This window comes from Mastacembelus armatus, chromosome 4, assembly GCF_900324485.2.
Source record: "Mastacembelus armatus chromosome 4, fMasArm1.2, whole genome shotgun sequence".
Taxonomy (NCBI): Eukaryota; Metazoa; Chordata; class Actinopteri; order Synbranchiformes; family Mastacembelidae; genus Mastacembelus; species Mastacembelus armatus.
In genome coordinates this window covers 6,711,024-6,729,240 of record NC_046636.1, presented here as the reverse complement: position 1 = coordinate 6,729,240, position 18,217 = coordinate 6,711,024, and the positions used below count along the sequence as shown (strand labels likewise).

Genomic DNA, 18,217 nt, shown 5'->3' with positions numbered 1-18,217 from the left:
ACAGCAGTAAAGTTCTAATTATAAAATGCTGCTGGAGATTTTATAGGTTGGATTAGATGGATTACTGAAATTTATCATGATAGGAGGCATTGCTGAGAAATCTACTGATCTCAAAAAAGTCACGCACCGTACACCTGCAGGCTGTGGGATATCTCAGCAACTCCAGCCAAGTTAACTGCTACACATCTGTATACCCCAGCGTCAGAAAGTTGAGCTCGTTCAATCTCCAACACTTGGCCACGCTTCAGTAGAGCCACCCCAGCTGCACTTGTCAGAGGCCGACCATCTTTGTACCAAGTGATAACTGAAGCACAAAGGTCATTTACATGTGAAGGATAAAATTTGTGAGGACACAGAAATTACACAAATGGAAAAATCCTTAAATGTGGAGTTTTTCATGATTTTGTTTTAATTGTTTAACTGTGTAAAACTGAACAAAGCAAAGTAGCTGAAAAATGCAGCAACATCTAATGAGAGGGGTTTAGTTACACTGGAATGTGACCTGTCTGTACTGAACTCATACACTGTACAGAACATCCAACTAGAAAAAAGGCAGTGGGAAGAAAAGTGAAGCTGCCTGTAGGGACTCATCTGAGATCAACATTTTGCTCGTCCATTAACATTTAAAAGGTAAGCCACTTCCAGCTCAGCGGTCAGGGGAAACTACAGTATGTCCTGCAGTGTGTGAATGGAGGTGGACATCTGTGGGCTCTCCTACCAGGTAATGGACTGCCTGTGGCCTTGCACTCAAGCTCAGTGGAAAACCCTGACAAAATGGTCTGGTTGATGATCTCTCCAGAGAAGGGGATACTTGGAGGCTCTGAGGGACACACACAAGAGCAAAAATTTATTGGATGCTATTCTCCAGTCTCCACCCTGTCCTTTGACACACAAAGATGTAAGACAGAAACCAGGAGATGAGGGAGAAAAGGAACAAAAACATGCAAACAGAGTCCAGTGTGTATCTTTAAGTTACCATGGACACTGAGCTGTATGTGCTGTTGAGTTTCACCAGCTGCATTAGTGGCCAGGCAGGTGTAACGTCCAGAATCCTCTAGTCTCGCCTCTGTGATCTTTAGTGTTCTGCCTGCAGACTCCAGCTGTGACAGATATAAGCACAAACATGTACTGTACACAGGAATGGTAATCATTTCCTATGTTAAAATGTTGTTATATAAGTGTATAAAACTTTAAATAAAAATTGTTTCAGTTTAAGAATCACCAACCTTAAGGTGCCCCTGTGTTGCGTCTACGGGCCGACCAGCTTTAAGCCAAGTAATGCTGGGGGGAGGGATGCCAGTGGAGATGCACTCCAGACTGATGGGTTTGTGGAGAACCACTGAACGTTCAGCAGGCCCAGTGGTACGGATGGATGGAGGAACTACACAAAAAAAGATGGGAGTTATTTCCTTAAAACCACTTCATAACAGCAAATTAGGAAGGAAATGACAGAAAGGCAGGGAGTAGTATTTACCCAAAGAGGGAGATTGCCTCTCGCTTGCATTTGAACCATAAAGTATAAGTTTATTTCAATTATAACATGTTTCCAGAAAACATCAGCTTCATTTTGGTTAGGAGGACAAAGCATTAGAATGTTTTTTACCATGGACAACTACATTGAAGCTCCTCTCGTGATGTCCTGCTTCATTAGTGGCGACACACTGAAAACGAGCTGTGTCAGAAACCTGAGCGCGAGACACGATCAACTGTCGACCGCTAGCTGCAACACGCACCCCTTCACCCTGTCCAACTGGTTTTCCATTTTTGTACCACCTGCAAAACAATATTTTTATACTGAATATGTACAGTATATGCATGGATGTGGTTTTTTTTATCATTTTATTTGTATGCATGAGACAGAAACCTTACGTGACGACAGGTGCCGGTGTTCCAGTGGCATGACATTCAAGCTCGAAAAGGGTGTTGATTATCACTGTGATTTCAGTCACATCATCCACTCCATCAATAGAAGGAGGAACTAGAATTGAGAAAAAAAATACATACGATTCTGGAAAACCACAAAAAATACATACGACATTTTAAAATTCATATGAAGGGTTTCAGAATGATTTGAGGGCTGTCTTTTACAATATTACACAGCTTTGAAACTCCCAATTACTTCCTCCTCTAGTTTTGATGGCTATAATAACAGTATCAGAGAAGTTTAGTAAAATGTTATAAGAAATGCAAAGAGAAAATAATTCTGTGTGGCACCTCTAACTGAATCTTCTACTACAGTAATAGGAAAGTTTATGTGTGAGTATATCAGTCAGATATGCAAAGCAGCACTAAAATGGCAGGAGCTGGTTTCCCATGTGGAATGCACACTTGGTATGGAGAGCAGCAGCAGCAGCAGCAGAAATTTACAGTGTCAGCACATTCTCAACATGAGCTGTTGTGGTTGAGTGGTAAAGGCGATGGACTAGAAATCCATTGGGGTCTCCCCATGTAGGTTTGATTCCTGCCAACAACGGCACAGTGTTTTCCCAGCTGTCACAACCTGCTGCATGTGACTTATTGTAGTCATTGGAGTTACTATAGTTTCTGATTAATAACAGACCAAACCACATGGCCTCCTACATTATAGCATGTCTAGATCACCTGAACCTAGATACTTAAGATAGTCCTGGCTATAAACCACTCTAACTGGGTGCCCTCTGAAATGTTCATCTCTATTTCGATTTTTGTAAACTTGCTGTCTTGGTGAGCAGTAGTTATTAACAAAATGCTGAACTGCTATTCATATACTATGGAATCATTCTTCATTCTCATTAATAAGATCATCTAGGTCCCCTAAAAGAAATCAATACACAAAACACCATGAAGTTACACCTATGATCCTATTTCCACAACATGCACACACACACACACACACACACACACAGACACACACCCAAGCCAACTCTGATAAAAGTTCTATTTTAGAAAGTGAGACAGCCCATTTGTTTTTCTTCTTGTGTTGTGTGCATGTACTCTGCATGTTGGTGTCTGTTATCTTTGTGTGTTTCTGTACCTAAAACTTTGACGTCATATTTGACCTCCTTCTCCCCAGCAATGCTTGTAGCCACACAGACATAGCGTCCCGAGTCTGACACTGTGGCTGAGAGGATTTCTATTTTTTTCCCCTGGTCAAGCACACGGACACTTTCACCATCACGCACAGGAACCCCGTCCTTCAACCAGGTGAGGGAGGGTGGAGGGTGTCCCCCAGCCTCACACTCCAGGATCAGAGGTTTACTGAGGACCACTTTCCTCTCAGTTGGCCCGTCATCTCCCCCTGCAATGGTAGGAGGCACTGGGGGGGATTATGAATAAAAAAGAAACAAAAAGGAGGGTTAAACCTTAGCAGCTTTGTCTACTCGACTAATTCTTATATTCCACCTCACAAGTATTCATCCAACATCGCAAAGTGTAGATTTGTAAATATTTGTAAATGTAACAACATGTATCTGGAAGCTCTTCCTCTAAACAAAACATTAAAAATATTAAAACATATATTTCTATGTAACCTTAGCTTGTTTATTTCTCATGAGGTTTTCTATTTAAATTCATTTTTCTTAGGACTACAAAGCACACTGAGAGCCACTGTACTGCAGTCACATTCCCTGAGTGTCCAAAATTCAGCATTTCACTCTGTTTCCATTTCGTGGATGAATGATTTTTTTAAATAAAATTTTTACCAACTATCCACAACGTCTTGAAAAATTTCTTGACTTCCACAAATTTCTAGGTTTTGTCTAGCCTTTCACTGAAAAGACAAAATGGGTGTATTTATGAGGTGTCAGGTTCTTACAATACACATCCAGCTCATAGCTCTTCTCAGCGCTCCCGGCTACGCTGGTCACCTTGCAGGAGTACTGACCAGCATCTGACACCTGCACACGAAGGATCTTCAGGTAGTGGCCTCGCTCTACGTACTGAGCCTGTCGGTTGGACAGGATGGCCTCACCATTTCGGTACCAAGTGATGGTGGGAAGCGGTACACCACGTGCCTCACACTCAAGCATTACCGCTGTGTCCAGCAGGGCTGTGACTTCTGTGGTTAGGTTACCACCTCTGATGGAGGGAGGCACTGAAACAAGAGTACAAAAACAAGCAAATCTCTTAGCTAAAATTCATAAATGAATAATAATTACTCCTCTTAAATGTGCAGAAAGATTAATATTGAGTCAGAGTATAAAAAAGTAGTTCCTACAGACTCACCATAAACACTGAGGTTGAAGTCCTTGGACTGTTTTCCAGCTGTATTGATGACACTACACTGATAGTGGGCCTGGTCCCCAAGACGGGCACTTTTTATCTTCAGAACCTGACCTCTGTTAGTGACCTCCAGATTGGGATCACCCAGAAACACCAGCCTAGAAAGGAATAAGATTGGGAAGGGGGGCAGGAATGGTTGAAGAAGCCATGTTTAACCCAGCCTTTCCATTTGATTTAACCATTCTTCAGTTTTAGAAGGCACTTACTTCCTGTCCTTGTACCACTGGATTGTGGGGAAAGGTGTTCCTCGCACCTTGCACTCCAGACTGATCTCCTGTTTGAGAACAGCTGAAACATCTTGAGGTGAACCTGACCCTATAATCGTTGGTGGGACTGCAGCACAAAGAATCTTTCTTGATTAGAAATCCTGAACAGGAAATTGATTCTAAAACTATAAAAACATTGTCAGTTATTGCTCTCATCCGAATAATAATAACAGTGACTGCATGTTTGGCTGCTTTCATGCATTGAAATAGTTCAGAGCTGTTTTCCTTTGAAATGGTATTAATTTATAGACAGCTGCACTTTGCCCTTACTCACCCAGTACATCTAGGAAAAAGTCTTTTTCTGTGCTTCCAGCAACATTGATGGCTTTACAGCTGTAGCTGCCTGCATCTGCTGTGGCGGCCTTCAGTAGTCTCAATGTTTTCCCCAAATCAAGAATCTGGATGCTGTTACTAACAAATACCTGTCAGTCAAAATAAATTAATTAGATCAAATACTAAAGCCTGACAGCATAAGTTACAGTTTAGGAAATACTTTCTTACAGTAATTATGGGTTAAATCGTACGAAATCATGATAAAAGGCTCAAAACTAAAAAGAAGATGCGGACAGAATTGCAAAACAGCTGTGTGAGAGATTTACTCAGCTGATTTACTCAGCTGAGAAATATAATTTAAAACGTGCTCAAAGTTTTCAGTTGCTGCTCTGAGCCAAAAAGATACAGAGAGCAGAACATCTTGATTTGGATTAGACATAATTAGCATGTTAAAGTAAGTGCTCTGATTTTTCCCACTTGTGTCTTGCAACAAAAAAAAAAAAAAAAAAAATCAGCTAAGCAGCCAAGGGAACAAAAAGCAGCCAACTAACTGGGTTGTTGTAGCACAGTGTGCAAATTCCCTGTTCTCAAATCACTTTATCATAATTATTTTGTCATTACAGCTTTAAACATGCTTCTACCACAGCTGGGCTGGAAGGTCTTACACACACACACACACACACACACACACACACACACACACACACACACACACACACACAGATAGAATCCACAATAGTTTAAGATGTCTGTTTGCTTGGACAGCGTACCCTGTGATCAGAGCACTTCATTAATACATAAAAAATACAGTCATTATAACTTCATCTTTGAAGACAATTTATTAGACCACAGTTTAAGTACAGGTTATGTAAATTATAAGACAGCATATTACTTTTCTGTCTGACTGTCTCATTGTAATTATTTTTTAAAGGAGTAATACAATATTTGTACAAATACTAAATACAATATTTGTACAAATACTAATAATTGAAAATTCTTCCTACAACTCTACTGTCACTGTTTTTTGTTTGACATATATGTTAGTGGTTTATACAAATGCATTTCACTTACAGGAGTCCCATCCTTATACCAGGTAATGACAGGGGTTGGACTTCCTGTGACATCACACACCAAGGTGATAGGCTGGTTCAGGACCACCGACACATTGCCTGGCGTTTCACTGTCAGGAAAAGTTGGAGGTACTGTGGAGGGGTCAAAGGAGATTGTTACATATGATGTTTAATCGGAAGATCACTGAAGTGTCAGAAAATGATTTAATGAACTGCTCAATCACCATTGACTTTGAGTTGGTATTTTCTCTCAGTGGATCCAGCATCATTAACAGCTGTACAGACATACTCTCCATTATCCAGAGGCGAGACTGAGGCCAGAATCAGCAGTGTACCATCCTCCAGGATGGACACACCAGGCTCATTACCCGTCAGCTCCTGGCCATTACGCAACCAGCGAATCACTGGCTTGGGTAGACCTGGAGGAGAGATGAAAACATGAGAATGACGAAAGGAAACCTAAACCTAAACTATTACTATACAACACGTATCATAAATAAATGTATGGTACATGACACAATAATCATTATTACAGTTTTGTGCATATTTTCAGCAGAACATTTAGTGTTTTTTAGCTAACTAGCTAGGAGTTCATGTAATAGTGGAAGGTAATTGAAAATAATAAATACCTTTGGCAGGGCAGGGGAAGGCAATACGCTGGTTTGCAACTCTTTCCTGCAGGGGACTATTGAAGGGGGGCTCAAGTACCTCAACCACAGGGGGCACTGAAAAAATAAACACATACACAACCAATGACAAAACACATACTTTAACCTATGGGTAACATCTTTGGTGTAAAACTTAAAAATAGTACTCACTTGGTATTGTGCCAAATTCTATTCAACTAAAAAACTACTGCATATAAAATATTTTATCTTTTACTTCAGCATGTGAAAAAAGTCATGTGCTGTGTATCCAGTTATTTATTCTCTCTCATGAAAGGAAATTAAAAGTACTGTGTGCTGTGTGACATCTGTTCCCAGTTAGACTGCTAATGGTTTCATTTACCTTAAACAGACATGTACAACTCTTAAGTGCTTGACAACAGCCTAACAGAAATGAAACCAACCTTGAACTAGCAGCTGGACTTGAGCTTCGTCTCTGCCTGCAGTGTTAGTTGCTGTGCAAGTGTAGGTTCCTTCATCCTCCAATCCCACTTTTCTCAATGCCAGGCTGCCATCAAGTGACACAGGATAGTGCTTAGTATCTCTAGTCCAGGTTATTGTTGGCTTCGGGACCCCTCTCACCAGACAGGGCAGCTCCACAGGGTGACCCACCTGTACCTTCATTACCCTGGGGCCAGGCTGTATACTAGGAGGCACTGCAGGGCAGATGACAGAGGGCAAGATATAATAGTTTTGGTGTTTTTTTATTTCAGCCTGGAAAGTTAGTTTCTATAGGTTGTGCTGCTGTATCCAATCAAATTATTATATCTTTCTTTTGATTTTACTTTGAAATTTACACATCAGAAACTCTCACAAAAACATGGCTAAAGATTGACCCCTATCATTAGAAAATGATTGCACTTCTGTTACTATTTGTCTTTTGAACTTACCCAAAACACTGAGCTTAATGAATTGTGTTAGGTTGCCAGCAATGTTGGAGGCAACACACACATACAGCCCACTGTCTGAGACTCTGGTCTTTAAAATCTTCATTGAGCCTGAGGGAAGCTGAGTGTGCCTGGGAAGAACACATATAGAGTGACAATCATTCTTGTAAAGCTTGCAAGTAAAAAACAGCAGGCACACACTCTCTATATTTTTTCCATACAATAACTTAGGCAGTCATAACTGCAAACAGATATCCCAATGATTCGCAGTAATCCACCATCAACCACAATTGCAGCTGATGCGGCAGGCACACAGTAGGTACAGCAGATCACAGAGAAGACTATGATTACTCTGTCATCTTAAAAAAAACCACTAACTATATCCTGAGGCTGCAAACAGTTGACATAGACAGAGCAATCAACGCAGCATGAAGGTTCTCTAAGAGTCTTAATAAAAAACACATGTAATTCACACAGCATGATTTTTGCCAAGATAATTGGTTTTTGCCAGATGTTTATTTAGAAATGGTTATTTTATTTCAGCAAGCAGTCTTTATCAAAATCAGAACTCGTCTTGAGTTATGTTTTGTGTGTACTATACTTGCAGGGTTACTTTAGTGAGAAATGTCTAAAACATTCAGGCAATGAGTTGTCAGAATGTCACAGGATAAACATCAGCATTATTTGTGGCTCTACATGTGTTGTTTACCTGGGAGAGAAAGGGGAAATGAGCTGCTTCTCCTTGGCCCAGCTGATGGTAGGAGGTGGGACACTGTGGACCTCACATGGCAAAATGGCATCCTCATCCTCAATCACTGACATCCTTCTTGGCTCTGCTGAGACTCCACCAACACTGGGCCTAGGACGGACTGGAAAAACATACATGGGGAGACAAACACTAAAACAGCAACTCCAAGTTTTGGAGATATCTTTCTAGGATTAGACTTAAACACAGGTAAAACATGTGAAGCCTAATCAGAGTATTATATGCCGATTGTCCCTCAAAAATGACTGTATCTTGCATGTTAAGTGATGGTTGTTGCCAGCTACTAGTGACTGCCAGAAGTCCTGACAACAATCACAGTAATGTCTCAGAAAACATTTAGTAATGTTGATGTGAAATGCTGTGCATATATCGTTATTATCTGTACAGACTTTACAGAGCCTTAAGCTGCTCATGAAGTTTACCATAGACTGTGAGCTGGACCTTCCTGGAGGCATAGCCTGCGGCATTGGAAGCTCTGCAGATGAACTCGCCCGTCTCATTTCCAGACGGAGAAGTGATGAGGAGGCTGCCATCAGAATCCAGCGAGAAGGTAGGACCACCCAAGTGCAGCAGCTCCCCACCCTACAAAACAAAACACAGCAGGGAAAGGGCACAGGCCAGAGTTTATTATATCAGCTTTGTTAACACTTGACATGTTTTCCAAGAGAGAATTAATACCAGAAGGGATGTTTGGTTTGACCTACTATGTGTGCTTAAATGTATGATTTAGTTCTCTTCCCTGCAGTTAAATAAAAAGGCTGTGAGGGCAGCATTAATAATTATACAATCAAATGAAGCAAACACAAAGCGAATGTGATGCCAATGCATCAGGACTATGTCATTACTGGGCTGTCCTTTTGTTTTTGACATGATTAACTTCGCTTGATGTGATTGAAGTTATAGAGAACAGGAAAGGAATTCAGTGAGAATCACATTTTAACAGCTGGTGCAGAACTTAGGTCAGGTTTCATATGTCCCTATAGCCCTGTTCAATTTAACAACATCACTTTTACAACTCAGAGAGACCGGTGCGAAAGAAGGAAAAGAGGGATGTACAATCCACCTACACAAACTGGCAGGGTATACTACAGCCTAACACACAAATATGGGCATGTGGACCCTAAGCGCAGTGGACAAACCAGCGGTCACAGGTAGAGCTGATTTCATGGTGCGGCACATGAGGCATGCACATGTACCCTCAGAAAAACACACAGGAATTTTCCTATCATGTGCTGTTTTCTTGCCAGAGCCCATCAACATCAACAAGCATTGTACTAAAAATAAACAGCAACAAACTGCTTCAATAGAAATGCATGACCAGCCTACACACATACAAATACTGCACACTACCAATGAGCCCCAGAGTTAAGAGGTGTATTGAATTTGTGCATAAGTGGGAGCTTGTGAGTTTAAACGTGTGTTGCATATGAAAAAAAATGAACTTCCTTTGGCTTACTTTGTGGTGTCTCATTTGGCCATAATGATGAAACATGAACAGTTTATACTTTTGACTTGCATTTTGTTTTTCTTGATTCACTTACATTTCTCTATGTCATTTTATCACCTTTGGGTGCATGGAACAGAACTGAGCTAGTAAACCAGTACACCATAGAAAGGAGTGTACTGGCCTTGTGTACTGGCCTTGTATACACAGAGAGACAGGGTCATTACAGACCTTGACCCAGGTGATCTCAGGAGTGGGTACTCCACTGGCACGGCAGGGCAGGGAGATCGGTGTCCCCTCAATCGTGCTGAATACTTGAGGACCATGCTGAATGGTAGGAATCACTACACAAAAAACAGGACACAGGTGAACGTTTTATTCATATATATCAGATACCTCTAGGATTTAGTTGAGGCATTTTGTGCTGTATATGTAATAGTAGCACCACTTTTTTATGACGTGTTTTAGAAATATTTGGCAAAAGCCTGAGTGAACATAAAGTATTCAGAATAGAAAATCTCCTTTTTACTCTTCCAAGGGCAGTTACTTCTGTCCCTGCCTCACTCTTGGTTTTAATGCAGCCTCAAAGACAATCCTATTCATGATGTTAACAACCCTCTACACAATGAAACACACACAAATAGGAGTTAAAAGAATAAAAGAGAAAGAAATGGTAAAGGGGACATTTCATATCTCATATTTTCACAGAAGATGTTTCAAGTCGTGACAGTAGGAAAAGCACATGTGTAGTTAATAACATTACTGGCTTGTTTGATTAAATAAACCTGTCTGCATAATAGCAGGATGCTGGAACTGGTTTCTCTGAATGGAATGATGCCATTGTTAGACGGGTTATTAATGCCATATGTGCGTTTCCTGCTGTGACATAAAAAAGGTCTGCTATAAAAAAAGGTCTGTGGCTTTTTAATTCAGCAAACTCTGCTTCTCATTTTAACTGGTGCACCAATAAAGACAAATTAATGGCATGTCATCTATCAAATTGTTAAGTTGTCAGTGTGTTTTCTTTCATGTGTTATATATTGTGAATGAAATGCATACAAAATTATATTTAAAACAAGCGGTGAAATTGCTAATAGGAGCAATTGTTTAAGTCTGAAGAACATCAGTAATGTGAATGGAATAATAATACGGATCTGCAAAGGCCAATCATTTTTTTGTAAACACATATGCATTATTATTGGTCTATACAGAAATTAATATTACATCTATCCAGTGTTTAAGATACTAAACCTCTTCATGCTTGTGTTTGTGTTTGTGTACGTACAATGTTGGTGACAAAGTTCAAGCGACATCAGCAAGACCCTGTGTTTTTTCACATTTTTGTGCTAATTCATATGTGTGTGCATTTTGATTACTATGTCTATGCGCATGCTACCGTAGATGTTAATAGTAGTCGTATGGTTGGTGGCCCCAACAACGTTCTCAGCCAAGCAGGTGTAGTCTCCAGCGTCATCCAGACGAACTCTCTCAATATGTAGACTACCATCCCTCCTTACTGTCACATACTCATCTGAGGTTACCTGAAAAATATTAGATTCAATAAGTTTGAGTGACATATACAAAGACATCTATGTTCATAAAACACAAACTGTGGATTTTCTCTCTGTCTCCTCACCAGACCGTAGTTGTGTAGCCACTGCCTTACAGGGAGAGGATTGCCAGCCAGTATCACACAGGGCAGAGTGAGCTGCTGGTCCTTGATCACACTGAGCACAAGTGGACTCATCGCAATGACAGGTGAGACTGCGGATAGCATGAAACCAAATACACAGAGTTTATGTCGGAGAAACAATAAGGCCGAGAGAATGAGAGCAAAGCGGTCAAGAAAATTATTAAGTAGATTTCTATGAATAGGGAGCTGCAAAAATCCTCTGTGTAGCAGCCTAGTCTGTGCATAGTGACCAAAGACATACACAGGAACAGGTCAAGTACCTTGTGTCTCTTAACATACAAATTCAAAGAAACCATTTACTGCAACATGTGAAAAATGTTCCAGAACTTGTGTGTGAAACTAACTGGTGCGATTGTACTTCTTTTCTTCACTACTAATATATCAACTGTCTTTTCCTCTGGCAAAATTCACAGAAAGCACATGTTTGTGTGTATAAAGTCTGATGAATAAGAAACACAAGGTGCTATAAACAAAGAAATGACATCTATAGTATAAATGTGATATAGCTGCTAAAAATATCTGCCATCACACATGCAAACTTTAAATATCAGAGAACACATACTTCATGACAAATTTTGGGTAAATGGTTTGACTGTAAGGAAGGACAGCGGTGATGTAATTAAACGCACAGTCAGAAACCCGCCATTCGTAGGACAACTTCACTGTTCTGCGCTTCCATTACTGTCCAAAAGAAACTACTGCGTATGTCCTTGTATTGGGTGTGTGTGTCTTCTGAGACTACATTGTCAGCAGGGAAGTGGGGCAGTGGGGCAGTAATATATGTCATCTGGGTGGGTCTGTGCTTTCTAACCTTTGGCCCACATATAAGAGCTTAGTGTGTTTCCACTCTAGAGAAGCAGTGAAACAGAAACAGTGGCTAACAGGGCACATGTGTTCAAACACATTCACTGAAATGTGTTGATGAAATCACATTCACTTGTAAAGAAAAAAAAAAAGGAAAAAGAAAAGAAAAAGAAGCACACACATCGATGAACATAAACACACAGACAGCACTGGTGATGTATGTTAATTAAAAAATCTACCAGGCAGAGAAAGAAAACAGTGCTGTTTTTTCATTATGGGGGAGACAGGACTATCTGAGAACTTTTTCAGTTCAGCTACTCTTCTGTGTTCCTTCACTAAACTTACTGTAGGCAGACACATCTCCCCTTAATGATTTTAAAGTTAATAAATCAATCAGTCATGAATCATTATGAGCCCCAGTATAAGTTGTAAAAATGACATTGCTGCATAATTGTTAACAAATGCAAATAAAAGTTTTTATTCTTAGAAAAATAGAAAAAAAAACAACAACATCCAATCAGAAACATTTGATAAAGATTTCTCTTACCTAGTCCAGTCACAGTGATGCTGGCCTTGGTCTGGATCTTGCCAAAGTGGTTTTGGGCCTCACAGATATACACTGCCTCATCCTCCACCCAAAGGTCTGACAGAAAGAGGGATACAGAGATGTAACTAAACAGCACTCATTCGTTTAATGTGTATGCACATAACTAGTGAATAAACTCACTAGTGATTTGTAGACGTCCTCTGCTCTGTGTGATAGCACTATGTGTGTGGCGTCTGTTGAAAAGGGGTAATCCATCTTCTCTTTGCCAGGTGACTTGTGGTTCAGGGTAGCCTTGGGCGTGGCATAGCAGGGTCACATTAGAGCCGAGATCTGCCACCACATCTGATGGCTCTTGGGTAAACTTAGGAGCAGCTGGAGGAATTAAGGTTAAGATTGCAAAGGTCAAAAAGTTTCAGGGACACCCGTCCATTTGTATTTCATTCAGTCAAGCTCAACTCTTGATTCACTCATTGCTTCTGTCCTTCATGTGTGAATACACAAATATTCTAATGACACTTCTTTTAGTGGTCATGGGCATTTACCATTTATACATGTGGACACAGAACTGGGTTTCAGAGCTGGACATGAGGGAGTATAGTCCCTACCAGAAGCTTGAAAGATACTACAGAGGGCTAAAAACCCTCTTAAGGCTTAGCATCTGTTAAGGCTCTTGCAACAGCTTTTTTTTGAACTTCTATCAGGTTAACTAAACTTGGGGCCACGCTCACCTCCTACATCAAGAGAGATTTTTCCTGACGATGTGCCAGCAGCATTAACAGCCACACAGGTGTAATCCCCAGCATCACCATTCTGGGTCTTCTTGATGGTCAGTGTCCCTCCCAATGTGTCTATAGCCAAATGGGATGAGGCATGCAGCTGGACATCACCTGACAGTTTGAAACAAATGCACAGAGGTTTGTGGTCAGCTTGGGTCTACTCACAAAAGCTACTCAGAAAATCGATATTTCTGTAATTAAAGTGGGGTATTATGTTAGATCCACATTGTTTGTTTGTTTGTTTGTTTTAGTCTCAAATTTTTTGTCATAAATTCGACTTTGTCAGCCTTCCATCTTCTTTCTAAGGTGTTACCTTTGTACCACTGGATCTCAGGCTGTGGGATGCCGGATGCTGAACAGGCCATCATTGTGACTTCTCCAATGCCAGTGAGAATCCCAGTTAATGCCACAGTCACCACAGGAGACTCTGAGGAGGACGAATTGTTGTAGTAATGACAGAACATCATAACAGAGACAGCACATGGAAATATAATGTAGTGTTGTTTAAGATACTTACATATGGACATAGCTGTCACATGTACAGTCTGTTTTTCTATTTTTGGACATGTATTAATACATATTCTTACATAACATATTCTTTTTGCTGTGACACTTTACCAGTGTAAGTGAGGATGGACGTCATTGTGTCTGTCCCAGCCTGGTTGCTGGCCAAACAGCCATACACCCCTGCATCCTTCTTCTCTGTGTTTCTTATAATCAGCGTGCCATCAGAAGTCATCCTGTATCTGAACATGCAAGACACACAATTCATGGCATTTCAGAACACTGGAGAGTGATGGGAGTAATAGGAGCAATAAATAGATGTAAACACGAGCAGTGTGAAGTTTAAATGACCACTAATTAAACGTCATCACCATCACGTTATGAAACACCTGCTTTCCTTGTAATGTCTGCAAATGTTCAAAACTGTCAAATACCCACATTGTAAAATAAATATAATATAAAATAATTAATCAATGAAATTTTTTTATGTCAAAGAAAATGAATTTACCTGCTGGATGCTACAATGAACATGCCTTTGTGAGTCCAGACTATACGGGGTGGGGGGTAACCGTTGGCCGAGCACCTGATCCTCACTTCGTCTCCTGTCGCAAAGGTTTGATTCCAAGGCTCAATGGAAACCCTGGGAACCTCTAGAAGAAAAGAGCATTGATGTGATTAAACATCAGAAAGTCAACTAATTATTCACTCAATATCTGATCCTGCTTCACAAATATGAACTGTTCATATTGGCCTCATCAGCCAATCATTTTTTGAAACATTAACAAAGGTAAAGGAAGAATAAATTTGGAGATGTGAAGTTTGTTTGGGTCTTCTGGGATTTGAGAAAGAGCCTTCAACACAAGTCAATTACGTTCTGTGACTATAGAGATCCTGCAAAGTTGGACCTTTACTTACAAGTCATAAACATCTTCTATAATCCTGAATGATTTCAGGCTCAGGAAGAGTGATGGGTGTTGCTATAGCTAATAATGTTTCACAGCATATCTCATTTCCTCTTTATTGTAAAATAGGGAGCAATATAGAATCCAGGGCCGAAGAAGCTGCGGAAACTGGAGAGATCTTCCGATTGATTCATGACGTGTGCATCATCCTTTTAAAGGATGTGTTTTCTCTATTCTATTCCCACAGCTAGAATCAGCTCCAGATTCCCTGAACTTAACAACAGTAGAAAAGCCACTGTGAGAACTGGTCGTCTAACTGGAGAGACAGGAAACTTACAAAACAACAAAATTCCAGTTTGGATTTGTTTTAAGGGATTTATTCTATTCCGACAAGGTTGTCATACTTTGCATGCAATCTATTTACAAGAAAGTGTTTATCTGAGGAAAAGTGCTGAGGTGACTGAAGGCCAGCAGCTCGAAGGTTTGAACGGACACACGCACGTACATGAAGTATGAAGGAGTGTATACTTTTGTACCTTTGTTTCCACCTGAAACATCAATGATGTCATGTTTTAAAAGATATACAGTACATTTACCACATGCTACCAATAAAATACAGGCAATACTTTTAATATATTACCGCACTGACTTGAGACAGGGAAATACCTCCACCTGCCAACATACTGATCGTAATCTTAGGGGCACCTGAGGCTCCACATTGTTGAGTGTGTGACAGAGACGAGGCCAAAACGTAAGGTCATCACAACAAGCATGGCCCCTTCTTATCTTTTACGGCTAAGCCAGGTTCTTGTCTCATTTGTCTCTAACTCTCATGAGGTCACTATGCCCTAAAGGGGGGCAGGGACATCTCTGAGTTCAGGAACAAAAAGGTTCTTGAGAGGGAGGACACATTCTTCTCCCCTGACTCAGCAAGCAGCCTTAATATATCAGGAACAGGCCTGTCTTTAGCACCCCCTTCATCACCTGCTCCATCTTTCCTTTTTTTCTTCACTCATCTGCCTTCGCTCCCCGCACACTGCAACTCTATCTTCGTCCTTTCTCAAATTTCCTCCCAAATGCTCGGACTCTTTTCCCTTCATCCTCTCCCCCCTTTCATTCTTTTCTTTGAGATGACATCCACATTAAACCTGCTGGTTTTGAACAAGCTGTTCACATGTGACAAGACAGTTTTTAGGTTGTATCTATGAAAAATAAACACAACACAACCTTTGTTGCCCTTAACATAATTCTCTATTTCAGTGTTTTCAGTGTGTTCATATACATACAGCTAAATGTCAGTTATTGTATTGTGTCACACTAATTACTGATTAGTAACAGAAGGCAAAAATGAGAAGAACAAGATATTTTTAAAATTTTAAACATGCCTAGCGTGAACATGAACTCAGCTCCACTGTGTTTTGACCAAATGTAAGATGTCAGCAAACCTGACTTACTTCAAAGTGAGACTAATGACTAGGATGGGGCTGACCGGCTGATAATTAGGAAACCCCCAGGGCCCGTTAACAGCTGCTTTGGAGAGAAAAATAGATGAAGCAAAAAAAAAAAAAAAAAAACTGACAAAGCAGTTGCGTCATTTACTTCAAAAAAGTTGTGACAGAATAAGATGAAAAAATACATAATACATACAGGTGGGGAGATTATAAAAGACAGCAACAGAAAAACACGGAATAGGCTCAGTGAACAAATTTTGGTTGTGAAAGAAACAGATGAGGTGAAACGATTTCTTTTTATTTCAAAGTTTTACTGTTTTGCTAGCATCAAAATCTCACAAGACACACGGGGGGGGGGGGTTCAGGCTACAGTAAGCGACATATGGACTTTGAATTAACTGTGTGTGGGACTGATGGTTGTATAACAAATACAGGATGTTTGTTTGAACAATTATTAAAACAAAGGTTGCTGCCTCCATTTCTCTCAGTCTCTAAACTCAATGAGTTCGGGTTTTAAGCAGCTGTAATACACCACTTTATTTTTCACCAGGCACGTGCCCTGCTCATCGGTGCCTGCCGGAGAACCAGCCATAGTCTCTTCCATCCTTACAACAAAGTGTTCCTGATTCAGTGTCAGTGAAGTATTAGGGACAGGACTATCAGAGCTGTCCAGAAACTCAAATTTAACACTGCCTAACGATCAGGCATAAATAATTTTCACACATCCTTTAAAGCATTAGTTTGAATTATAGGGAGCAAGGGAGGGAAGAAGGGCGTCGGCAATTGTGTTTGGGAAGGATGATGTGTTTGCCAAGAGGTCTGTTCCCCTATGGTGTAAATCACACAGAAGAAACACGCACATAGCACAGTCTTTCACATGCAAGCACACAAACCAGAACTGAAAAATAAACTTCAAACTGCAAAGTAGCAGCCCCTACTTATGGAACCCCAGTTACTCAGAACCATGTTGTCATACACAGACTCACCTTGCACTGTAAGGTAGATTCGCTCTGCTGTCGCGCCTCCTTCATTTCTGGCAACACACTCATACCAGCCTGACTGATCTGGAGTCACAGTGGAAATCTGCAGTGACAGGTTGGTCAAGATGCGCACCCGTGGGTCCAGTCGTGCATCCTGACCTCCTCTCAGCCAAGTGAGGTTGAACTTGACGGTGCTAACAACATGGCAGGTGAGGACAGCATGGGAGCCAGGGGAGATGGTTACGTTACCCTCAACACTGACTGCTGGAGGCGGTTCTGCAGGATGAGGGCATTTACATCATAACGAAAGCTAAACAGGAATTCAAAGCAAGTCATAATTTTCTTCCTGACATCTACCTATACAGAGACATAACAGTATTTGTCATGTCTCTTATTAGAACAGAGCAGTGGAGAGCTCCTTTTTCTTTCTTTTTTTTCTCTTCCTCTGTCTGTTCTCATCACCACTTATCCCTTGTGTGTGTGTCAACAATCATTGTTTTAGAGGTGAGCCAGAGCCAGGCCGGGGAAAGAAGAACGGAGGGAAATGGGAAAAGAATGAAAGAAGAGACAGAGGAGAAGTAACAGAGGCTTTGGCAGTGATAGGGGGAGGATGCTGGGGATTTCAGCACAGCTCCTTGGGATTAGGATAACATAAATTTGGCAGATGAATGGCTTGATGTGTGTGTTTCTGTGTGTGCAAGTGTGCGACACAAGGACCTGTTATTCTGTTAAGAACATAACTGGCCAACTAACAAATGTTGGAGCTGTGGCTGAGGAGGATTTATTTTACCTAATTTTAGAGACATAAGTGGTAACAACTGGACAAACTAAATCTTCTCTGCACCACTGCACTGTAAACACAGTGAGTGAGTTACAGTAATGAGTTACACTCCAACATTACAGTACACAGATGCCTGCCTGGCTCACTT

The 18,217-nt window shown here is 40.8% G+C and overlaps 1 protein-coding gene across 1 annotated transcript in view; it reads right to left on the bottom strand.

The window, feature by feature from the left end:
* Window positions 1-18,217, bottom strand: part of hmcn1 (hemicentin 1) — a 69,231-nt gene that overhangs the window by 29,065 nt on the left and 21,949 nt on the right. Inside the window, exons 11-38 of the mRNA XM_026323130.2 lie at window positions 17,295-17,564; window positions 14,464-14,605; window positions 14,070-14,197; window positions 13,765-13,878; window positions 13,404-13,562; window positions 12,856-13,047; window positions 12,676-12,771; window positions 11,268-11,395; window positions 11,028-11,172; window positions 9,863-9,975; window positions 8,610-8,769; window positions 8,131-8,290; window positions 7,425-7,552; window positions 6,939-7,190; window positions 6,499-6,594; window positions 6,094-6,288; window positions 5,871-6,001; window positions 4,801-4,948; window positions 4,467-4,593; window positions 4,204-4,358; window positions 3,794-4,072; window positions 3,014-3,295; window positions 1,870-1,978; window positions 1,604-1,773; window positions 1,227-1,381; window positions 977-1,100; window positions 719-820; window positions 128-304 (exon numbers count right to left, since the gene is read on the bottom strand). Of these exons, the coding sequence (XP_026178915.1) occupies window positions 128-304; window positions 719-820; window positions 977-1,100; window positions 1,227-1,381; window positions 1,604-1,773; window positions 1,870-1,978; window positions 3,014-3,295; window positions 3,794-4,072; window positions 4,204-4,358; window positions 4,467-4,593; window positions 4,801-4,948; window positions 5,871-6,001; window positions 6,094-6,288; window positions 6,499-6,594; window positions 6,939-7,190; window positions 7,425-7,552; window positions 8,131-8,290; window positions 8,610-8,769; window positions 9,863-9,975; window positions 11,028-11,172; window positions 11,268-11,395; window positions 12,676-12,771; window positions 12,856-13,047; window positions 13,404-13,562; window positions 13,765-13,878; window positions 14,070-14,197; window positions 14,464-14,605; window positions 17,295-17,564 (4,437 nt within the window). The remainder of the gene's footprint in view (window positions 1-127; window positions 305-718; window positions 821-976; window positions 1,101-1,226; window positions 1,382-1,603; window positions 1,774-1,869; window positions 1,979-3,013; window positions 3,296-3,793; window positions 4,073-4,203; window positions 4,359-4,466; window positions 4,594-4,800; window positions 4,949-5,870; window positions 6,002-6,093; window positions 6,289-6,498; window positions 6,595-6,938; window positions 7,191-7,424; window positions 7,553-8,130; window positions 8,291-8,609; window positions 8,770-9,862; window positions 9,976-11,027; window positions 11,173-11,267; window positions 11,396-12,675; window positions 12,772-12,855; window positions 13,048-13,403; window positions 13,563-13,764; window positions 13,879-14,069; window positions 14,198-14,463; window positions 14,606-17,294; window positions 17,565-18,217) is intronic.